This window comes from Helicoverpa zea, chromosome 3, assembly GCF_022581195.2.
Source record: "Helicoverpa zea isolate HzStark_Cry1AcR chromosome 3, ilHelZeax1.1, whole genome shotgun sequence".
Classification (NCBI taxonomy): domain Eukaryota; kingdom Metazoa; phylum Arthropoda; class Insecta; order Lepidoptera; family Noctuidae; genus Helicoverpa; species Helicoverpa zea.
Genome location: NC_061454.1, coordinates 5,299,495 through 5,325,440, shown reverse-complemented (window position 1 = coordinate 5,325,440; position 25,946 = coordinate 5,299,495). Strand labels below are relative to the sequence as shown.

At 36.4% G+C, this 25,946-nt stretch overlaps 2 protein-coding genes across 4 annotated transcripts in view; both read right to left on the bottom strand.

Moving 5' to 3' along the window:
- LOC124646272 (inactive dipeptidyl peptidase 10) overlaps positions 1-17,003 on the bottom strand; it is a 123,649-nt gene extending 106,646 nt beyond the window's left edge. The window contains exons 1-2 of one of the 3 annotated variants that reach the window (XM_047186391.1): positions 16,830-17,003; positions 11,183-11,417 (exon numbers count right to left, since the gene is read on the bottom strand). The gene's annotated coding sequence lies outside the window, so the exon portion shown is untranslated. Of the gene's footprint in view, positions 1-11,182; positions 11,418-16,615 lie in introns of all 3 variants that reach the window. The other 2 variants (XM_047186390.1, XM_047186392.1) reach the window with 2 other exon arrangements.
- A 2,951-nt stretch (positions 17,004-19,954) lies between these two features.
- LOC124646247 (peroxisomal N(1)-acetyl-spermine/spermidine oxidase-like) lies at positions 19,955-22,028 on the bottom strand. The gene is made up of 3 exons (XM_047186362.1): positions 21,967-22,028; positions 21,448-21,666; positions 19,955-21,370 (listed from the first exon to the last, which is right to left on the bottom strand). The coding sequence occupies exons 1-3, from the start codon at positions 22,026-22,028 to the stop codon at positions 20,014-20,016; spliced, it is 1,638 nt and encodes a 545-aa protein (XP_047042318.1). The 3' UTR covers positions 19,955-20,013.
- Between the last annotated feature and the right edge of the window lie 3,918 nt (positions 22,029-25,946).

Sequence of the window (25,946 nt, the reverse complement as noted above, 5' to 3'; positions counted from 1 at the left end):
CACCAACTATTTGATATCTACAGCTTAATATTCACGAACTGTATTGTATAACATCAGTATGTAGATATCGACAGATCACTGAGTTATTTGTCTTAAATATCCTTCTTAGTTCTGATAGTAAACGTATTGCATTTATCAGTATTTTTACTATGAGATGTCAAGATGTTTTGTATTTAATAGCTCGTAAGTTCTTGTGTGAAACGATATCGAATTAATTTGTATACTCAAAGTATAGGAATTCAGTATATTAGATGTAAGAGTTTATGTAGCTCTTGGCACGATTTTTAGCGTTTCACTTGTGATTGTGAATAGAAAAAAAGACGCTCGCATTACTCCAGTCACTAATTTAAAATGAGAATCTTTGAGTATTTCTTAACAACATTATCAAATTCTAAAAGGTGAGAACGTCACGGCTCAAACAAAGCAGTTAAACGTTACATAAAGTCGACAACACACCGCATGCGCCAAAGTCCTTTGTGAAACAACGTATTCACCTTTTATTAGGGTAACAACCCAAAAGAGGGCTGTAACACCTGTACACCGACACTGACACTTCGACACTCCGATACTCTGACACTAAGAGTAGTCACACACTGCTGACTAAACAGTCGGCCGATAGTTGACAGTCGGCAACTTTTTTTAAAAAAGGAAATCTTGATTCCAATCAAAGTTTACAGTCGGTCTGATACAGCTGACCTGATCTTTGTAATGTGCGTACTACCATTCATCATCGTACTGATCCATGAGCCCAAACAAACTATACTCAGTACTCAATTCTTTATTAGCATTCCATAATGTTAAATAGGTGGTACAGCCTAGAAACAATATGGATCCTGTAAGACAGTTTAAAGAATTTGGAGAAATTTATCACATATTTTACACAGTTTTTTAGTTCACATTGATTATGACTTATTTCACAGTTTATCAACTATCGGACGACTTAAAGTTTGCCGTGTGGAGGTATTCTAACTCCCGGACACATTACAGCAGTGCTCGGCGGAATTGCGTAAAGTATCAATGCGTTGGCTCATTGTTCACCGGAGTACACTTTAGGGAATGTTTCGGCTTTTTAGCCATCGATATCGAGTGGCATTTGACATATTGGAAGTCGTTTCACTTCGCCTTATATTGTCGTTTTTGGTTCGGCTCAATGTGTAAGGTTTTATGTTTTGGACAGGTATTGCGCATGTTTTTGCTGTAATAAGGTTCTGTTAAATACTCGGTAGAAGTTGCTTGGTGTTTATTTTTGTAAGAGAAGTTTGTCTCATCATCAATAGACTGAATTTATAGGTATATTAATTATTCAACAACAGCATAATGATGCGTGAACACCTCTAGTGAGTCTAGTGACCAAAAAGTATATTATTTCTGCGTTTAGTTTAAAGACTATTTATTAATAATATAATTTCACAAGTTACCAGCTTAACAGAAGCTTAACAAATTATCACGTTCAGTTACGATATTAGGTTTGGATCCGATTTGTTGCTTTAAGGCCTAAAGCAAATTTTAAATTACCTGTGCCATTGTGCACTGTGGTGCAGTTAACGACTGAAGGTGTGATAACTGTGGCTAATGATTGCAAGTGAGCTATGCAAATTGCATTATGCTGGTAATTTTAATGGCTTTTATTACACACTCTGTAGCTGGATTTGAAAGCATTTTCAATAGAGAATTAACACAGTAAAAATGCATTTTTTTATACTGATGAGTACTTTTTGACCAGTAAAATTATATCTTTAATGATCTTTACCTGTATCTGTTGTTTGTGTTTCTTGTTGTATGTTTTCGATGTTTATTTTTACACGAGCCAAAGATTGATCAGTATTTTTATACACCAATCTGATACACTAAAAACGTAGTGTTAAATGATTTATTTGGACAAACATCATAATTTACAAAGTGTATATTTTGGGCATGTGATACATTCTCTATATTTAGCACCTGTTGGATTTAGATTAGATAATTATAATCTACACGTCTGTTGATGTCATTTAGAAAACACTCTAATACTTAGTTGTGCCAAAACCAACTGCGCAGTGTATGACACCTCTAATTTGTTATTGAATATGCTAAGGTTTGTGATTCAAGGTCTGTATTAGTTACATCTCTTCTCGGAAATCCTTATTTTGGTAGTATTTGGTGCAACTTAAAAGAGCATGTAGCTCTTCAACGATCAAATTAAGATTAAACGTTTTTATTTGGTTCGTATTTTCCGGTTGGAATGTACAGTCGGAGTTATGAATTATGCTTTTGCTTTAACTCCTTCTTTTGCAAGAAATTAATAAAGGCTTTTTTTATAAAATCCGACAAAAGAGAGTATAATAGGTGTACTTACTGACATTATATTTTCTATAGGACTTGACTATCAATACAAGATGCAGTTGTCTTTTTTTTTGTCATCTACTTAAGCTTGGAGCGAACCTTTGAAAACTTAAGATAGCAACATACATAAAATAGTCGCGTTACCATAGCTACGTACTGCGTATCAGATGCATCAATGCAATCGACAGTCTTTGTACCCCAGTCTTTGTTCAACTAAACTAGTCTGAGCATTGTGATGAGGATTCTAAAGATTGTTACAACTTCCACCACAAACAAGAGTTACATTATTCTTGCTTAGATTTTATTGTTGGGAATTGAAATAGAACATTTTCCAAGGTTGAGCTTATCCCCGCAATTGTAAAAATGACTGCACCGAAGACGCAATTTTTTGTGTATCTATTTACTTCATAGGGCGAAGGCAAAGGGTTTTAACAGAATTCCCAAAAAGGAGGAGGTTCTCAAACTGGATATCTTTATTTTTTTGTTTTTTTTAAGAAAATAAGAAGGCATCAAGGCTCTAGCAGATTTTTTTTTTCCTTAGAGCAACTCCAACTATCCTACATTTCCTATGTAGTTATTTAATAAATAGGGAACAACCTACGTGAGGTATTCCAGGTACCATAAAGTCTACATTACTGCTCATTTACCGTTTATCAGAATAATCTAGGTGTGCGCCAACCCGCTCTAAATTACAATCAGAGCATTACGTGCCTCACCACTACAATTGAAACTAGTGATTGATTGCGTTTCTCTATAATAACATAACTTTCGCCTCAAAACACTATTACTTAACAATTAAAGGCGATGCACGCAAACGGTGTTGTGAAAATAAGGGCACGCTCACGGAGGAGAAAAGACTAGCGGAGATGCCCTAACGAAAAATCTCCTAACAAAGCAGCGCGCCAAAATTCGGGTGAGCGGGGGACGAGGAACGTTACTGTCTCCACCCGTGCTCCACCCTTATACGCCTTTTATGGGAAGCCACCCATTTTTTGTAAATCCATCTAGCGTGGAATAGGATGATTAAAATCTAACCCTAAACTAACATCGACCACTAGTGACATACTCAAAAGTAAAGTAAATATTCAAAATTAATAATTCTTTTAAAATAGTAATTCAATTAGAAAGTTTAAAGAAGCATTCATTTGAAATAAACGTAGAAAAAGAGAGAGATAAAAAAGTTAGAAAATTAATTGTTATATAAGTATTATCTTGTGCAGAGAACTTGCCCCACAACAATTTATTTACTCCTCCAGAAATGAAATAGGTATCTAGGAACCATTAAACGGAGACTCGATGAAAAATCATTTTTATTCACCACGGGTCTAAAATACCCCCATGGTGTAATTTAAGTATCAACTTATGGCATTGTGTTAGTTCGTCTACTAGCCACTATGGCATCACAAGCACGAAAATTCGTTCTATTTGTTCTAGAACCGTGCTGCGATGACTGTAGTTATTTTCGATGTTGCCACATTACGAAATTCACCAAGAAAAATGGGAATTAAAATTATAGGGACAGTGTTTATCAAATTAGAGTTTTCACAACTGTATCATAACGGCGCATCCACTAAATAAGTAGCAGACTTTATGTGAGTCGGATGTTGCTCTGAGTAAAGGTACATTCAAAAAGTATGTACGGCAAGAGAGATATACTTATGTAAAACATTGCTGATCTATTCTAATATTATAAAGAGGAAAACTTTGTTTGTTTGTTTGGTTGTAATGGATAAACTCAAAAACTACTGGACCGATTTTAAATATTCTTTCACCATTAGAAAGCTATATTATATGCAAGTAACATAGGCTATATTTTATCCCGGTGCGGGCAGTAGCTCCCACGGTACGCGGGTGAAACCGCGGGAAAACGGCTAGTGATGAATATAAATAAATCTACATAGTTAGAGTTATGATTAATTTTAAGATAATTGCAGCTTTTTTAAATAAGATCTTTTTTAAGAATGGGTGATTGCATTTTCGATGTCTGGTAGCACTTAATTTTGTAACGGGTCTCTCTGTCTTGATGAACACAATTTTACTTCAAATATACGTAAGTCGACTACTTACCGAAAGATGGTGTTTTTATAATATTAAATTTTCATGATAATATATCATATGTTTTGGTTTGTAAATAATCTATAAAAAACTTGTAGGATGCAAGGAAAAATGAAGCTGCTTTTTAAGGCAAAAATTGGTACCAATAATATACATTGATACAAGATTGATACGAAAATAATACAAATTCACTTAGAGGTTCTAGAAATGCAGCTATTCGACGACAGATGTCTCTAGCAAAAAATATGTTTTAAAGCTAAAATATTACTTACACGTGAAATGTTATCCTATGGTATGTTTGAGTTTGGATCCTGAGCAATTTCTACAATTAATGATAGCGCATTTCATCGTTTTAATCGAGTAACAAATAAAATCTGTTGAAATTGTGGTAAAAATACAACCATGACAAGATGTCAGTTTGATGTAAAGGACGGTATATGGGCGGTGTCCAGCCACGCCTGCCGTGACGTAGTCGTGACGTATTTGACCTACCTGAAGGCGCGTGACCTACCTGCGTTAGGGCATCTCCGCTAGTCTTTTCTCCTTCGTGGGCACGCTGCAAACTTTTAGTCGGCCGATAGTTTGGGCTTAAAAGCAGTATGAAGACGGACGGGTAGTACGCACATTACAAATACATGATATTTGTAATGTGCGTACTACCCGTCCGTCTTACAAATATCAGGTATTTGTAATGTGTCAGGTAGTCGGTGTAAGAGCGACTGAAAGCTTTGATTGGAATCAAGATTTTCTTTTAAACAAAATTGCCAACCATCGGGTCAACTGTCGGCTGACTGTGCACGGTAGTGTACTCTAAGCCCCTATAATCAAAATAATCTACTGTAACCGTAAATTGCTACAGTTTTTAATCTACATTAAAATCGCGGTTGAACTTTTTCGTACGAAATTGGACAGCGAAGTAAAAGTTCAGTCATTGTGTGTCGGGATGTCAGGAAGCACACACGCCTTTTAAAATGGACAGTTAATTTTTCCCGTGCCACGGGCGGAAACGGAACTTTTTTGTTTCTTTTTTCAGCTGATATTCAGTCGCATTTTGTTGAGATTGGAACCTGGGAATGATAATGCTTGTAATGATATAAGTGAGAGCTTTTGAATGTGGAATAAGTTTCTACTTGGAATTTTGTTGACACGTGTGTATGACAATAAAATACTAAACATTAACCTACAAAACCTGAAGCGTTATAAAGGATTATTAAAGATCGAACTCAGCTGGTCAATGTCTGCATCTATGTGACAAAGAAATAGAAAATAGAATTATTTAAGTAGCTATCGTGACTTTTTGGTAGGAAATTATAAAGTACTTAATTACCAAAATACTTAATTTGTGTAGGTATATGTCACCCATCGATGACAAACAGATTACTTTTTAAAGGAAACTCGTAAAATATCCAGCATACCACGCGTCCTCTAAATTCTTTCTTTGTCACTCAAAAAGGGAAAAACAACGGAATCCTTATATAAGATTTTTGTCTATTTGAACATCAACGTTTCCCGATTCTATTAAATTCCTTTAAACTAGTGTATTGTGTCATTGACAAATGGGACACACAAATCCATTTACTGCTATGTCTATTTGAATTAATAGGAGCTGGAACAAGCTTTAGATCTTTTTATGGAGCCTGAGCATTTTTTGAATCAGAAAATTCAAAAAGTAAAATAATAACTATTCAGTCCAACACTAGTGTTTAAAAAATAAAACTATTAGGTGACCCCCACACCAGCGTTTCCCGCGCATTCACGCGGCAATTCTCAGCTCCCGTGTGAAGCACATGTTCGGAAAATTCTAGTGGAATAGAAACCTATCCATCCGACATGCACACACGTACGCAATCCATTCCGCAATAAAGCCCACTGTAGGCCTATTTTTAGCACCAAACGAAATGGTCATTTAAAATGTTTCCAAAATGTTTGACGTGTCGTATAAACAAATCTATTAAAAGGACTCGTGAATGCGTGAAGAGGAATTCAGTTTCTCTTTGTATCGTTTTATGGTTAACTGAAGCTTTCTAGGTGAGTGTGGCTGCGAGCAAAATTATTGGGAAACGGATTAGTGAGCTGAGGACCGAGTGGTTTGTACGCGGACTGTATCGGGGGGATTTAATAGTTGTATAAAGCCGATGTCTCTCGGTTGCGTAAAGTATGAAGTTACTCGAAAATATTCTGATAAAACGTGCAACTAAAAATCAATATCATATCTCTGCTTCGCACACGTCTCAATAATCTTATTAGGAGAGTAATATAAGAGTTATGAGATCCGCCATCTCTGAAAATAACAACTCAATACGAAAAATGCACGCATGTAGGTATTCTTTTGAGGACACGACACAGAATACCTACACATTATTATCAGATTAAGATATTTACACAAAGTATCTTCCTTATGCTGAATGCAATTACAAACTAAGTTCTAGCCTAAACGTAACACCCAGCAGTCGTCAGACTATTATACAAGAGCATACTAATACCTACTAAGCTGCTTCTAGTGACTAGCACTAACTTCGGAGATAAGACTTGTGAATAAGCAGAATGAGCTGACTCATACCATCGAGTTAAGAATTATAACTCATACAAGTACAATGTTGAGACCATAGACATATTCGGTACTGTAGAGGTTGTAGATAATACACAAATTAATGCTGGCCGAATAATAATTTAAATATGGACGTATCTATAACAAAAAACAAAATACGGTAACAGTTACTTTTTTATATGTATTGATTATTTATGTTTATATAGGTTTTATATAAGGTTTTTTTTTTCTTTCAATTTAATTTCTATTTTCTTTCCTTTATTTACACACTGTCTACATCTTTTTTATTCCATTTCCTTTCGAAGGTGTGCTGGAAGGAAAAGAATGCTTTAGAAATAGGCATTGCCTTTGTAAATTCTTACTTTCCTGCTGTGTTTACTTCGTGTGTGTACAAAAAATCATAAACAAATATTTATTTTCACTTTCTAAACGTCGAAGTCAACATCAGGTTTAAGAAGTCTTTGATTTCAGAAACCCCGAAACGCTACTGCTGGGTTACGACCCCCATCTCATCAGTAAAAGAATCATTAATGAACGTAAATGTTCAAGCAGTTCACTTCATTTTAAGTAGAATCAGATTTCCATATATAATTCAATCCGATGCATCGACAGTGCAATTCGATTCAGATAAAGCGAGGAATTCACTAGTAATTTCGATAATTAAAATTGCAGAATGCAGCGTTTTTGTTTTCGTACTTATTAACAGAAGTAAAAACTTCTGTCAATAAGTACTTATTTTAATTAAAGTTTACATTTTCTCGAGTGTAATTACTTTAATTTAATTTTCGTGGAAATACAATTTTTATGTTTTAGAGTTTTCTTTCATAAAAGTGCCTGAGTATTTCAGTTGCTATTACATTTGACATTTTATTGACATTATGTTAAATGTATATTTTAGTTATTTATTTATTATTGCACATGTTTCTGTCCACAACTTCATATAATGTGGACTTATTACAACTTAAGGGTTAAGAAAACTTTTTACAAATACGCCCGATATTTCAATAGACATACGAGCGTACCTATTCCTAAATATTTTAATGTGTATATTATCTAGGAGCTAGAAGACAGCCGTAACGTAAGTGTAAGTGCACAGGTGGCAAATTCATGGCTCATGGTTTAGTTGGCAGTAAACGGGTGTTAAATACTTCAAGCGGACGAGACCGTAAAATATGTGGTTCCTAATAACTATAACTATAATAACCGGTAATAACTTGGACCATCCGAATCCATTAGAGATGTGTTAAGGGGGAATGCTTTGTTCTCTTTACGTGCTAACTGCGATTTTCCATTAGATTAATTAATATTTTTTCCCCATTTGTTAGTTTCTTTGTGGCTTGTATAATATTAGCAACCCTATCCTTTGAAGTTTTATAGGAAATGTTCCGTTGTAAATATTGGAGTTTGTGCAATGAATTTATTTAATACTAATAGTTTTTTTTTATTGTAACTGAGAGCATGAGTTATATTAGGACAATTTTGCAGCTGAAGAACTTGTTCGAACTTGCTCGAACACGGTAACCTCAGGAACTACAGATCCGATTTGCAAAATAAATACAGAGCGAGCCTATAAGTTTAATATAAGTAACTTTGTACCCGAATGCGTGAAGTTGTTCCCAAACCGCAGCAAACGCTCCACAATAAAATCTACGTATAAAGATTCCTGATCAAACGCAGATGGTCACAGCCCATAAATTGAGTCAATATATCACCTTAAGACTGCCTAATACCCTCGCCGATTAAAATATAAGGATTAGACCGACTGCAGGTCGCAGGTGGCTCTTCGATAGCCGATGGTCCCGTCTGGACCCGAACCCGGGTCTTACGGATACCCGGTATTACGGACATAAACCTGATATTAGGACCAACAAAACATACTTTACGATGTGTGTTATGTGTGTAACAATGACAAAAAACACTTGAAATTATTTTAGACAGAAGCTTTGTTTGTTGCCAAGGAAATATGGTAAAAAAGGAAATATGATAAGAGCTTAGTTTGAATAAAGTACCATTTAATCTATTTGTTCGGATATTGGTAGACTTGTACCTTAATACACGATTATTGTGATCGAGTGTATTTTATTATATTAATTTTCTCTCTAAGTAAGTATGTTTCTTTTTTATCCGATCCCACTTCCAGATGCGATCCAACAACGGACTTACAAAATGTAAGGTGGAAAAAACACAAACTTGAAAATAACATTCACCTAACCAACATCTCCAATCTCCAACAGTATATTTACGTTCCCCATAATATCATAAAGTGGTATGCACATAGTAAGTAAAGCATTCATAATGGCAATGTACGTGCAGCGCTTTAATCGGATTAAAGCAGTTAATAGCGCTGTAACATGCTTGCTGCAAGGAGCTGTATTACCTGCTATCGAGTTGAATTTACCAATCTGATGTTCATTTCTGCTAAGCCCTGATATACAGGGAGATTCAAAGCCGCAGTAGTCGATTTTGTGATTCCGATATAAAACACGGAAAGGATACGAAGAAATACGCATACGTTCAAACGCTTGCTTTAAATGGTATAGTATTTTTTAATTCTGGTCAATTAGAACAAGAAGACAATTTTAAGTGGATTACTAAAAAAATACATATAATTCTATTCACTTTGTTTTGAAATTAGATACACTATCTATGTTTGTTTTATTATATTTGTTTGTTTTGAACATACTAATTTCAGAACTACTTACTGATCTCGGAACTGGGAATTACTGGTCCAATTTACAAAAATCTTTCAGCGTTAGTTAGATATACTTAGGTACTAAATGATCAAGCCTATAGACTATTAATCAGGGTGCCCGTAGCGATCCATTAAAGACTCGGACTAAACGAAGCTGGTTGATTATATGCAGGTACTTGATACTTACTAATCTTGCCTCAGAATACCTTAACAGTTACTTTGATCTTACCCCGAATACAATAATAAATTACTCCACCATATTATACGTCGCATAACACTAAATTCCCACAATTTCCTACTACGATAAACACATAAAACGATATACAAACAGTAATAATTAGAGCTTACTATGTTTAGATTAATAGTGGCAACCTCTAGAAAGGCCATGGCAGTGTCGCGAGCTTTGGACCACCGCCAATGTTATAATAGCACTCACTATCCGATCCGATTCTATAGATAACGAGGAAATTAAAATATTTTTTTACGGTTTAGACTAAAACATTGAATTGAAAATATTCGTTTTAAGTTCAATGAATGGGTTCAACAATTATTTTACAGGTAGGGATGTTTAACTGTGAGAACATTTTCTACATTTAAAAGACATAGCGCTTTTCCTATTGATTAATTAGGATAGAGAAAAAAGTTTCGTCTATATAATTAAGCTCTAAATCAACATTAATAGAAACTAATTCAGAATTGAAGTTTTTTTTCATAATGCATGTCATATAGAGTACGTATAGGTTTAATTTAATACCAAAATTAAACTTTATACGTAATTAACTCTACTTGATTTAAAAAAATAGACGCGTCTATCAACCTAAGCACCAATTCACAATACAAATAAAGGTTCTGCAATACTGAAGACCATTTCTAAGTATGTAAATATGAATAAGAAGTTGCCAATATGCCTTGTTTATAGTAAACAGAGTTGTGACCTAGTTTTTGTTTTAATTTATGGCTTATAGTTATACAGATGAGGTCCCTGGCCGGGCACACTGATGTTCCGTTACACAGTTATGATAAATTGCTCGGCAGCTCATTCATCAAAATCTCTGCTGAAGGAATCATTGAACAGGATCTTGGAGAACTCTTAAAGAACCAACAAAGGTAATTAACATGTATCTAAAACTGCAGGTCTTGAATTGACGGTCTTACAGAAAAAAAAATATGTGCCTATACCTTTTGTACATAAAATATGTTTTTATTATAAAACTGTAACCAACAATTAATTATTACTAACTTACTAACAATTAATTGTAATAACCTACTTGATACTATCTACTAACCTTCTTGATATTTATCTTGATACTAACAAAACTAAGTAACTTTTTTATTTTATGTATTATTTCATAAAATTGCAGGAGTAAACGCAAGTCAGTTATCGCTAAACTTGAGGTGAATTCAAAATTAGATTTCAAAACGTATCCTCTGGTTACAGCAAAAAAAAGAAAATAAACGATACCTAAACCTATACAATCACAGTTTGAACAAAGACATTTTCAGTACAAAATTCTCCAATCTTGTGGAAAAGGAAAATCCAATATTTTAAAGAAAATAAAACTTACCTTTATATCATAATCGGTGAACACAGAAGCGCTTGGAAGTCAAAAACACTATCTTCTTCCTTCAGTAAAAGTTCAGTTCACAAGAAAATTCTACATAAATGAGTTCACTACACTACACCGTCTATTGGTTCGTGAATGTACAGACTGATGAACTTAGGCACTTTGAATGACTGAAACTAAGCACTGATACACTACTGATCGTCTCACCTACTACAGTGTCCAAATACGGTCGCACCTGCAACAAAAACATATATTAGGTTTTAAATCTACTGGCTTTTTTAGTGAAAGCTCGTGTATTGAAATGATTATTAAATAAAGGGTCTTGACAGACAGACAGACAGACAGACAGACGGACAACAAAGTGATCCTATAAGGGTTCCGTTTTTTCCTTTCGAGGTACGGAACCCTAAAAATAACGTGAACATGAAGTAAATGAGATGATGATTTTTTTAATGTAGGTAAAGCTGTTTTGAGTTGTTGTGATGTGTGTACACTATCTCACTGTGTCATATTAAATAGATAAGCGAGTAAATTGTGGAATAAGAAAGAAAATGTTAAAATGAAGCCTAATGTAATTTAACTAAACAAATGTAACCCACAAACATATACTGAAACTATGAAAAATATGAAACAAAAATGACATCCATGATCGATTGTTTGCCAATTTTATTTAGGATAGGTATATTATGTTCTAATATTACTAGCAAAACGTGTCGGTTTTGATTTCTAAGCAGAACCTAAATCTAGGATTACCTTCCGAACGTGCTATTCGCAGAAACATTAATAATATATTTTTAGACAATAAAAATGATGAAGGGTTTCAGTCACGCAATGCTATTCGCACAACCTAATCATGTAACTTCTACAGAAATCCAGATCAATTTCGTTTGACATTACTTATTTCCCAAGAATGGTAGAGGCATACGAGTTTTGGATTACCATAATGATATTCCATGGCGAGTTCGCAGCGGTCGTGTTATGAAGAAGTGATCAATACACAACACCTATCGATATACAATTTGGGTGTATATGCGATTGTTTACCGCTCAGGCTGCTGGACTGCGGACGTGACTAAGCCAGTTTCCAAGTGGAACATATCTCGGCTCTGCAATCACATCGCCCGCTCCCTCGGACCGTATTATCATTCGTACAAAAGCCCTCTCTCTACGTAATAGCCGACGATCAACATCTAGAGGAATTTTTGCAAAAATTTCGCCATCAATCTTCCCCTGTGCAAAAAGCCGGCAGGACTAGACACTTGATTTATCTATTTGAATATTAGCTCGCCACGTCGTTGGGCCGTATCGTATCATAATACGCATTCCAGTCGCGAACTATTTTCTTTCATAACGCGTTATGTATTGTTTTTATTATTGGCAGCCATTAGTAAAAATTCAGGTCACAACAGCGACAAACGTATGTGGAGTGAGTTTTGTGATAAATTGGATTCGGAAAATGATGGGGGATTTTTCGTGAAAAAAGCACGCAGTGACTAACGAGATAAAATGTATGTTAACTACGTAGGGGTAGGTAACAGATCGGTGTTTAAATTAGCGTAGTGATCGAGTAGCGCAGAGTGGCGCCGAGTGGGGCCGACGAGTCTAGTGGTGCAGGCCCGCGGCGAGTGAGAACGAGCGTCAAAATAATAAAATAACACCATTATTGATGGGCTAGATCGATTTACTTGACGTTATTCGATAAAACATATAAAGAGCACGCGTTAACATTTGGATTGTTTGTTTATGTCTGATTATCTAACGGCTAATGAAACACCAGTGTTAAATTAAATGACAACTGGCAAACGACTGCATAAACTAGACATTATAAATTCAAATGATTCAACGCCTCTGTTTAATCAATACATTTCCACATTGTAAAATCCTGTTGTAGTAGGTAACCCATTTTAGAAGGGTGAAAACCACTAAGCGCTATAATTTCAGTCATTTCCGTTCATCCATTCAACGGAGCGACCGCTCTTACATCACCGGCTCATAGTTCCTTTAATTTAATACAGATTTTAATTAAATTGTGCAGGAATCCAACGCCTATGCCTAGGCAAAAAGGAAATTAAAAACAGGTTTTGCTCACGTTACGCTATAGAGCTAAATGGTTTTTACTGAACGATTCATAGGTAACGTCGCGTAAGCTATCAGAGTGTGAAAACAAATTATATCATTACCTACGATAAGAAATAATTATAATAATAATAATGTCGGGACACCTTTTTCACACACGGTCGGTTAGCCCCATGGTAAGTTATTTATTAACTTGTGTTATGGGTGCTGACACAACTGATAAACTACATATAGCTACATATATACATATTTATAAATACATATCATAACACCCAGACCACGGCCAACAAGCATGCTCATCACACAAATGTCGACCGAACCGGGAATCGAACCCGGGACCTCAGGTTCGGCGGTCCGGCATGATGACCATTGCGCCATCGAGGTAGTCAAACTACGTCAAATTACGACATTCATTTTAAGATAAGTTAATTTGGGCGTCAACTTTTTCTGAATTATACAAACATCATCAATAATTTTATACATTACCAACTTCTGAAAGATTAAGTACCATAATTATTTAAAAAAGATAAATGATAAACATTATTTATTTATACAATAATGAATGCCTATCTCCTCCAAATTAACGGTATTATAGTACTACCATTGATAAGTCCAAAATAGAACATGGACGGACATACATAGTCAATTTTATCCAGGTTAATAAGATTCTTATCCGAGGAGTTCCGAGGACTATGCGCAACAACTTAGGTATAATAAAAACGATTATCCGATTACCTATTCTGCGCATTCTATTTTGCTGATCAATATAAACATATAAGGCTTCATAAAACCTGGCTAGGTCGCCTGTAATTAGCTTAGACTAACATCATTGTAGCCTAACACGTTGACAGCTTCACTAGTCTAGGACTAATATTCGTTTGAACTTTAATTAGGTACTGAAAAACACAAATATATAACAACGTAATCAAATTAATACAGAATTGTGGCCTGCTTTATATCGAAACAATAATGTGTTTATTTACACTGTTCAAATTGCTATTTGTGTGGTTACACCTGATTAACAACGTTGTTTAAACACTACGATTAATTTGGTCGAATTACTATCATTTTTGCAGACTGAATAGTACGTATAATTATGTATATCAGCTACAGTAGGAAATATTCGCTAGTCGTTCATTGTTATGTCTGGCACACGACGCATCACACGTCACAATGTCATTTAATGAAAACTATTCGTCTGAAGAATCTACACGTCATCTCTATAAAACGCAAGGTCAAATTTTATTTAACGTAACATTTTAGTATAATATTTAACACCTACATGCCTAGTTACAGAAGTGCATAAACCATGCACCGATGACTGTCATAAAGCACAAAGTGATTTCTACGCCAGCTGTCCATTTATGAATGGCTGACTTGGGCAAACGTCATGCTAATTCAGACCTTCAGTAGAGACGAAAACCATCCCTTTATACGCAATTCTTTTCTTCCAAAATCCGTGTTCTGGAGTGTGCGGTTAAGTCGTTGAGATGTGACCACCTCGACAGTGTCTCAGCATCGGTGACGCCGGCCACAGTGGGCACTTAATTGATTGGGGTCGAGGCGACACAAGTGGGCCGAGAGGCAGTTTCCTAACTAGCTTTGTAGTAGCAAGCCCCGGGAGCAATTAGGCGGAAGAGGGAAATTGCATCTCTTGGGGATAGCTCACAAATTGCCCCAAACGTCAGCAACTCCCCAACTGAAATGACAATTTGCCTTTGACTATTAGTTTTCCGGAATTCGCAAGTGGGCATTTCTGAGTGTTAGTGCTTTACTTTCGAAGTCGGTGGCTATATGTTGGCTTACACACCCTACTTGTAAGTTGCAGTTAGCCCGACGTTAGCCCGACAGCGGGGCTCTCCTATACATTTGCAGAATGAATAATGCCAACAGTGTTGCAAATTAGTTTCGTAATAAACCTACAATAGCTAACGGAATAGTTGATAATTGTTTGTCGTTTTATGATTTATGGAGCAGTCAACACGTTTACTCGTATCATAAATAAAATTACATGCAAACTGCGAATTAGATTATGTTAGTAAACAAGTTTTATAATTAGATTAGTGTGAGTAATGCTCACGAACAATATTTTTCTATGAAATTTCGCGGCGTCCGGCATGTGTAACAATGCGTTTTTCTATTACCTATCTGAAAAGTTATCTATGTACAAGGTTACCAAAATGGGCAGAATAGTTTAGAACGCCTAAAAGATCAGTAAAATTATCTTTTTAACCATAAATTAATCTTTAAATAAACAAAATCTAGTGTTCTTATTGAGCGCATTTCATCCTTTTGGTTGAGTATGAAGAACAAAATAACGCAGTTTCAATATGATTGTGCACATTAATCGGAATATATTCTGGTAAAGTGAGAAGAGAGGCTATAGACAGCAATACCCGCAACACGATGCCTCGTGCCAAATACCTGCCACATTGACAGACTTGAGACTGGATCTTTAGCGAATCCTTCAAATTCTAGATATACCTATGTAACTCTACGAATGCTAAGTAATATTTCTCACCTTATTTATAAATCTTTTTTCATGCAATAATATGTGACTTTTATTTTGATGTAAAATTAAGATAAGAAAATATACGTTAGTCAGAGTAGTAAAGAATGGTGACAGAGTACTGCATATTATATTGTCATCAAGTAAGATATAACTATTTTGGGCGTGAAGATTGACCGACACAACCCGAAAACGCACCGAAAAGAAAATGGATGTTCCATGAAAATATACAGTCGCGCCACAACTCTCATTTCGCATTTCTCATTTCGATTGTAAAAGATACTCGGTGTTTGACATAGCGACGACATTTTTAATGAGATATTTGTGTGGAACTATTTAGTTAAAACATATTTTCATATGTAATTCTAAGCACCGAATTGTAATTAGCTAGCAGCTAGGAAACGTGTCAGCCTCCCGCACATTCATTTATCAAACGAACAAACGATGACAGTGCTCCTGCTCTCGAGAAAGTAGAATTTCAGTTCACTACAGACATTTAAATGTTCAGACATTATATCTCTGATATTTGTAAAATATTTTGTTACTGAAAGATGTGTGCCGCGGTCGACACTTGGCATCAGGCCAGTGCTTTTGCTGTTTTCTCCCTCATGACATCTCCTATAAGATAAAACGAAGCGCAGTCTTTGCGTCTCGAAATCCATTATAAAATTAATGACATTTATAATAATGCCCCTTTTTACCTTCAAATAAGAAAAACATTTTTTTACGTTTTCTTGTTCTCTTAGCTTCGCATTATTTCGGCTGCCATTAGAGAGCTTACGCATGCCTGTTTCTATTTAGTTACAGCCTTAAGGAAGACGCGGAAAATATTCAATAATTTTCACTTACCCGAGCAATTTCATTTTATTTGTTTCAAACGTAATTTTCAAAATCTAACCGAATCTTGGATACAATTTGCGGTAATAGGCGCGCGCCCGAGAAGGTTCTTTCGTGGATTAGGATGCGTACGATAATAAATTAAAAACTACTAAGAGATGAATGAAAAATGCACAAGTGTGAAGTGTAACATGTGCAGCGTGCGATGTGATGTCGCGTCGCGTACCTTGTCGCGAGTTCGCGAGCGCAGCGATGCAGCGGTGCAGCGAGAGAGCGCAGGGCGACGCGACCCGCCCGCGTGCCTCCGAGCGACTGCCGCCCGGGCCGGCGCCGCGCGCGCCCCGCCCGCGCCACGCGCGCGCCACGCACCGCCTGCACCGGCAGCGACCGCGCCACCGCACGCTCACTACCTACCCTCGTCCGAGCCGCAGCGGGCTCACGCACCACGCGATTATCGATGTGTTCTGTGAGATGTGTCGCGCGGACCGGGCCCCGCGGGGCGCGGCACGCACCGCGGGGGGCGCCGGTCCTGCGCGCTGCGTCACGCATCTGTCTCGAGGATTTCTTGCGTGCTCCCGCAGCCCGCCATCTGCAGAGACGTGCTCGCCGGGCCGCGAGGAGCGCCGCCCTCTCATTGCGTCGGTGTTAATGCCCTCCGCGAAACTCTTCACATTACATCCGTTAAGCTCAATAGAGCTGAATTATTAGATATTTGCCGTTCCATCCTATCAAGGTCATATTTTTCATTTACACGGAAAACTGCTTGCGTTTGCAGGAAAACGTAGATAAGTTTTCTAGGAAAAGCAAGGAAATGGTATGTTTTCCCTGTTTTACTATGAATTTATATAAAGTGTATTCTGCTAACACAACCAATGTAAATACTATAATTCATTGAAATTATTTACGAAAGGAAAAGCTGTCTTTGTGCTTTCTCACATATCCTGGAAGCCACGTGTTCTCAAGCCGGCACATGTTTGTGTACGACGTATACGTGCTAGTATGGAATTGATATTTGTACATTTTATTAAGATAAATGGCTTATTACCAAAGACCTAACTGAAGGTGTAGCTAGTCGGTGAAGTGGATTCTGTTTTCCTATTGATTGTTTGAGCGAAGTGACGCGGAGTCAGAAGGCTGCGAAGCGCTGTAGCCAGCAAGCAGCGAACATCAATCACCGCGGAATCAATTCGTAGGAACCGACGATATATTTGTTATTCAGGCGATGCTTCCCTCGAGACGAGATACACTACGCTGGATTATAAAATAATTGCATACGTAGGTGGTCGGATGAGTTGAAGGCGAATGGATATCTCATAAATGCGATTAAAAAGCAATCAGGCAGATATTTCTTTAATGCTACGTACACTTGCAAACTTGGACCGTTGAACTCTATTAATTGAGATTAGCAGCTTTAATTACAACAAAGATAAAATAGATAATGTAATGAAATTAATAGTCTCTGCTTAATTTAGATTTCCTAATCATCAATAGTACGTATAGAGATGGTAAATTAGTTCATAACCATATTACGGGAAGGCACAATTTAGAGGGTACTGAATTTAAAATCCTAATTTTAAAATCCTAAACCTCGCATAATATAGCCACAAAAAACTATCTTATCTAACATATCACACTTTATCGACGACCTTCCACTATCACACTATCACAACTTTCCCCTTGACAAAATAAGGAAGGAAGCGAATATTTTATGGGATACGTTATTAAAATTAATGTTGCACCTCTCTATTCACGCTGATCCGATGAAAAATGCCTGTAGATAGATAATATTACACGTACAATGTATGGCGCCCTCGTCGGCCCAGTAATTGAGTTATAGTCTCCAAGAATTCTAGTTAGCGAGATTGCTATGTTACGAGTACCTCACCTGACAAAACGAACATTCCACTTTAGTTCGCTTCACATGTTGATAACTCTGTAATTGTCGTAATTAACGAGTTTGTAATGTGTTAGCAATCAAATTAGAATGTCGATTTATTTTCATTATAAATCTCGTGTGAAAATGAATACGTAATTATGTACGATTTCTGTAGTTTTTCACCAAAGGAGTCGGATCGTACCTTACAAAGATTTAAGTTTAAGATTTAAGAAGCCAAAATCCGCTCTGACAGGACTTTAGTATGGAACTTATTCTTCCGGATTCACGTTAGGAATGTATGGGACAGTGGCAGACAGCATCTGCATTCGCGCGTAATAATGTGTGTGATTGTAACTTCAGCTGACTTTAAACCATACTTCCTAAAATATAAACAAAGTGAGTTCTGCAATATAATAGAAAGGAGAAATACTTTTTTTCGTAAAATGATTACAGTTATACCTTTCAAATGAGAATACAGATGACTTTTCAAATGAGAATACTAAAATTGTACTGAACGTGGGGACTAAATATAAAATAGTAGGTATTTATCTAAGAAGTTTTCTCAAAACTTATATTTGTGAAACCTATACTAAAATTATCCTCATCCTCCGAGCCTTTTCCCAACTATGTTGGGGTCGGCTTCCAGTCTAACCGGATTCAGCTGAGTACCAGTGCTTTACAAGAAGCGACTGCCTATCTGACCTCCTCAACCCAGTTACCCAGGCAACCCGATACCCCTTGATTAGACTGGTGTCAGACTTACTGGCTATACTAAAATTATATTGCTGAACATTTTTCAGTATTGAAAAAATACGCTCGGGTGTCTGAAATATTTTTCACTGGTCGTTGGTGAAACCGATGGTGGAAGCTATTAGTACAATATTTATATGACAGGCCTCTAGAAGCCGTTAACCGTTCCTCACCATCCAGCAGCCACATTCAATCTTGATGTTCAAACATGCTGAACGATAGCTCAATCAGACTGCTTAAGCCATTACGTAGGAACAACGTTCGAGACCTATGCAAATTGGTTGGATGTAACAATAACAATAAATGTTACAAAAGATTTTGTGGCAAAATTATGTTTTCTATGATGCACTACTTTATTGAATGTTAGTTATTAATTTAAATTTTGAGAAGCAAGTTTTTTTTTAGTTCTACATCAATTTGTATAAGATATAAATCTTATTTTGCAAATATAAAGTTTAGATTCATACAAAGTGTGTTGCATAAACAGAATATTTACAATCGTTTCATCGCAAGCCTCCCAACAAAATGAGATAGAATGAGACATCAAACAAGTTGAGCATCATTCTAGTTTCAAAACTAACAACAGGAGCCAGCGCGGCACACAACTTGTCACAGATAAGTTAGCAGTTACGTAGACATGAGTTCCGGGTGAAAATATTAAAGGACTAAAACACAAGAGCAACGCAAAACTGCATATATTTCTCGCTTTGTGACAACGGACAAAGGATTAGACTTAGAAAATTTCACATAATAACGAGGTAAAGCGTGACTTTCGCAATGAATTTTACTGAGCTTTTTGGACTTTCTTTTTCTTTTCTTTTTTCTTTTCAGCAGCGGCGGGCAAAGGCGGACCTTTGTATCGCACCGTTAAATGCACTATTCGCTCAGCCTCTCTGACGCCACTAAGCCGAGCACCCGACACCGTGGCGTAATGACCGGGCACCGTGGCCTCGCCAGCGAACAACAATATAGGAGGTATGGGCTCACTAGGCCCCGGCAACGGACATGCTAAGCAGCGTTGTGCTTGACCGTCTGACCCGTAGTAATCGTAAGAATATGCCCCGCAGAAAAATGGATCAGAAGTCCAATGTGATCGTAAAATTGTCATCGGATATGGTATACTGTCGTTCCCTGTCGATACGCGCAATATTTCAGTCAAACCTTCGGCAATGTCTTTGTCACATAAACCTTCCATGAGCATCGCTTCTTGGCCGACCACCCACGCGCACATACAATGTTTACTATTTGGCACCACTTCTATAGAAGTTAGACCCCGTGTCCAATCAGAACGATCACAAAGTTCATTGCAGGAGAACTTGAAATTCAAGTTGCCTTTGTGCCAAAACCAAAACGGCCGACAGTATTCCATATATATTTTATTGCAATATCCGAATCCAAGACAACGCATAGCATCAATTTTTGATGCTGGAAGTGCCGGGCAGAACAATTTCACAGCATTAGCGCACAACACTCCGAGAGACACCGTTATGATGACATAGTCAGCAGGAAATTCATCACCATCAGTAGTGCATACTGTAGCTCGATAACCTTCTTTTTGTGATGTTCCCCAATAAATACAGTTAACCGGCTTGCAATAGCGGATAGCTCCTTCTGGTATTTGACGTAGTAACGGAGCTAGTATGCCTACCAGTCCCAGAGGAACTCGTACCTCGCCGCCGGGCATGTTCATGAAGCAGCCGATATGATCGGCGCACAGCATCGCCGTGTCATCCCCACACCGCGCACTGAGCATGTGCGAGAGCCCGAACATTATTCTAGCTGCGTCATGTTGTTGATCGTCCGGATACTCGTGCAGTTCTTGTTGAATTCGCAGACTCATAAAATTGATTAAAGATCCTGCCTGTTTATTACCACCGAGACAGTATATTTGCGCCGCTTCCTGTTCAATCTGACGAAATTTGTGATATGCAGATATTGTAGGAGGGAACGGCATTTTACCGGTTACTATCCTGTTAAAGAGACCACGAGGATGCTCAGCACCAGGCACACCAGGGCGAGGTGGATCTTCTGTGGCTGACATCGTGTAAATGGGATGAGTGTAAGTATTGTCCGGTTTCCAATGAGATCCTAATTCTGCAACAATATCTCCAAGCCAGCAGGAATGTATCCGACCTCCGGGTCTACAAATAATATTATTTTTTAAGTCTATATAAATTAGAAATCAATATTTCTAAATTTGTATGTATTTAATACGAACCTTTCATACGCTTCTAGTACTACGATGTTGTTGATGCCTCGCTGCGAGAGGCGCGCGGCAGCCGACAGGCCGGCCATGCCCGCGCCTATGATGACAACGCGAGGCTCCGCGTAACATTTGCTAGCGTCGCAAGGGTCCACCGCACACAAAGCTCGGTCCTCTAAATTTGGTCCGCAATCAAAAACTGCGGCTGGACTTTTGTAGTCTTTCGTTGTTTTCCTATAATCCACATTAACTTTATACGTCTATCTATATCTTATAATCTACTTTTCACTAGATTTCATCTTATTGTATCGCGTCGGTCTACACAATAACACTTTGGCATCGGATCAGGCTAAAACGTGCCAGAAACAGTGGTGTGCCTGGGTTTCTTAAGTGAATGAAGCTCAAATGTCGGGGTGCATTCTCTGTTTCGAATTATGAGTTTCATAATACATAGTGAATTAATATAAGAGCCAAACTATATACCTATATTTGCTTCAAAAGCAAAATATTGGCAAAGTCCTGAGGGCGACTTACCATCGAATCAATGTCTTCGGCCATTGCTTTATGATTCTACATAAACTACTAAGAATTTTCATATGTACAAGATAGATACAAATGTGTTTGTTTGTTCAATTCAATTTACATGTCGGAATATTAAAGTTTGAAAATTTGAGTTGACAGAGAAATATAAGATGTCAGAATTGAATTTTTCATAGAGTATGAATTCATTTCTTTTTTGATAGGTATATGAAGAAGTTTGACTGTGGAATTTTGTGATTGCTTGGTTGTTTTGTCTTAGTCATAAGGTTAATAAGATTGCTTACGCCATTGCATACGTTAGTTTCTATTCTCAATAACGCATGTGCAGCGGCATTTAACAGCATCCGGCGACTGCAGGCGAGGGTCGGGCTATCCATCATTGGATCATCCGGATATTCCTGTCGTGAATCGTACTTTGCCGTGACGGACAGTTTCTGATACACGACGCTTTAGCAAATGCTAGCACACGGCAATTAATTCCAACAATAATTTCCTGTCAGAGTTGTACCAGTGTAAGTGGACATGGTAATGCGTACTATGTAGGTACATCGAAATAACATGAAGTAGGTACTGACCGTAATTTACCTGTTGTCATTCATGTCATAAACGAGCTTTTCGATTTTATAAGCGTAACTAAATAATCTAGGAATTAAAGTACTCGAATTCGTGACTCACAATATGGACCTTACATAAACGATATAAGATTTACTACAGCCTAACCGATTTTAACTCACCTTTACAATTTTCACCAACCTCACCTTCTCTCAAAGTTCAAACTTGGGGCAACTTACCACAACAATAAAAACATTTGTTCAAAACTTTACCGCTGAATATAAATCTACTATACACAGCTAATGTGTAAAGTAACGCGTTCTTTGTGAAATACCAAGCGAAACGGCTAATGTTTTATTTGGCAGGCCAAGGGGAGCATTTTGGCGCCGAAGTGATTTTTCTACTTTATTTTTGCGGCCCACTAATTGCTAGACTTCACCAACTTCGCTAACTGTACACTGAGTAATTGTTTCCATCATTTGTATAAAGAATTTGTATAAAAAATAAAAAATACTACAAATTAAACGTAATAATAGGAGGCGATTTTAATATAAATGTACTACAGGATAATCTAAAAGCTAACCAATTTATAAATCTAATGCAAGAAAATAACTTTACTCAACACGTAAAAAGCGCTACGCGTATTACACCAAATACCGCAACATGTTTAGATCTAATATTCACTAACTTTAACCACAAAGACATGCACATAACTATAGACGACCTAGGCTTCTCTGACCACCACAGCACAGTCCTACATTTAAAAATACCAAAACAACCCAGTATAAATAATTGGTATATAAAGAAAAGGTTATATAATAATTCAAACATATTAAAATTTAAACAGGAATTACAAAAACTAAATTGGAACGAAATACTTAAAACTGATTATAATATTAACACAAACTATAAAATATTTAACGACAAACTTACCTTAATCCTAAATAAGTGTATCCCATTAATAAAAATTAAACTTAAAACTAAATATAAGAAATACTGGCTCACTGCCGGTATAAAGAAATCTAGTATTAATAAAAGACTCTTAAAAATATTAGTAACAAAAACAAAAGATCCTACATTAACAAATTATTACAAAAAATACGAAAAAATACTGAAGAAAACTGTAACTACAGCTAAAAAACTACGCTACAAAAATAAAATGACAAAATCGAATAATAAAGTAAAAACAATGTGGGGAATCATAAATGAACGCTCAAACAAAAAACGTAAAAGTGAGAAACATAATATATCACTACAAGTCGAGAATAAGTTAACGGCGAAACCGCAAGAAGTAGCCAACATTTTTAACAATTTCTTTGCCTCCATTGGTGGGAAAGCTACCACATCTACCGGCAGTACACCTAAAGGGCTACCGACAGCCTTAACTACACAAAATACACTATATCTTAACCCAGTTGATCCTTATGAAGTAAATATAATTATCAAAAACTTAAAGAACAAGAACAGCCACGGAATTGACGAACTTCCACCCAGTCTGATAAAACAGTGCGCTGATGAACTAACCTTGCCATTTTATATACTCCTAAATCAATCCTTTGAAGAAGATGTCTTTCCTGACTTACTCAAAAAGGCACTCATTAAACCCATTTTCAAGAAAAACGATAAAACTGACCCGAACAATTACCGTCCAATTGCACTACTACCAACAGCATCAAAAATATTTGAAAAAGTTATGTGTAACCGTGTTTATGCCTTTTGCGAAAAATATAGTATATTCAACGACAGCCAAAATGGATTTCGCAAGAACCGATCCACAGTTTTGGCTGTCTACAAGTATATCCAAGAAGCACTTAAAATTATTGACAACAAAAAATACGCTATTGGACTACTATTAGACATGACCAAAGCTTATGATAAAGTACAATTTGATATATTATTAAATAAACTCTACAACATAGGTATCCGTGGAAAAAGTTATGACTGGTTTACATCATATTTAAAAAACAGAGAACAAGTTGTTGAAATCGAACACTACAATACACAAACACAACACATAGAACTAATTAGATCACAAAACATACCCGTAAACGCCTCCATACCGCAGGGAAGTGTTATAGGCTGCCTACTGTTCTTAATCTACATTAATGATCTCCCTAACCACATTAACGAAACAAGCGTATTATTTGCCGACGACATCTCTATTTTAACATCATGCAACAATAACCAAAATTTAAACCAAACCCTAACATCTATACTTGACACTACAACATATTGGATGAGCGAACACAACCTTGAAATTAACTTTAATAAAACAAAAATAATTCCTTTCCACCCGCGACAAAAAACCCCCATAAATATTAATTTTGAATACAAAGGATCGAAATTAGAAATAGTCAATAAATTCACCCTTTTAGGCCTAGACATAGATACACACATAGACTGGAAACCACACATACAGAAAATAAAAACTAAGCTATCTAAATTTACATATGCCCTCAGAGAAATAAAGAAAACAACAGACCTCAAAACAGCAATAGTAACATACTATGCGTACGCATTCGCTTGGCTTAAATATGGAGTAATATTGTGGGGTAACAGTACAGACGCACCTTCACTATTTACAATACAGAAGAAACTTATAAGAATATTAACCAACATTGAAGACACCGACTCATGTAAACCACATTTCAAAAAACTAAACATCTTAACACTACCCTGCCTCTATATATTTGAAATTTGCAAATTTGTAAGGAAGCACCCACAATTCTACAGTAAAAGAGCAGACATCCAAACAAAACACAAACTTAGACATGGAAATAGACTCAATCTACCAACCTCACGATTAAATATGCATTCCTCTAGTGCGTTTGTTACGTCCATTAAAATCTACAATAAATTACCAGAATACATAAAAAACACTGAATCAAATAATATATTTACCAATAAACTAAAACGATTTCTCTTAGATAAAAGCTACTACACAATTGACGAATATTTCAAAGATAAATACAACTAGGGAAACTAGGATAACTGGAATAAACAAGCAGTACTTAATATATCAATTTATTTACCTTACTTACCGTGCAATACCTTTAATTAAATTCTTACTATTGAGTCATAAATAAAAATAAAAAAAACTACAGCTAAAATGTAAATAAATCTACACAGAAATAATACCTACTCAAATATCTAAATATAATAAGATTTTCTACATTTAATTCAATATTATTATGTTTAAAAAGCGCTCTTCGTCCTCTCCTCTAAAAACTAACTTTGCTGTGCCCGACAGGGTCCATAATTGTTTCTTTTAATTTTACCCACCAGCCTGTACACATTATGGAATGCAATAAAGTCATTGAGTATTGAGTATTGAGTATTGAATATTTTCTTTGCGACTCGCAGTATTTCTAAACGATTCGCGGAATAAAGAAACGTTACCTGCACCACGAGAAAGTTTGCTT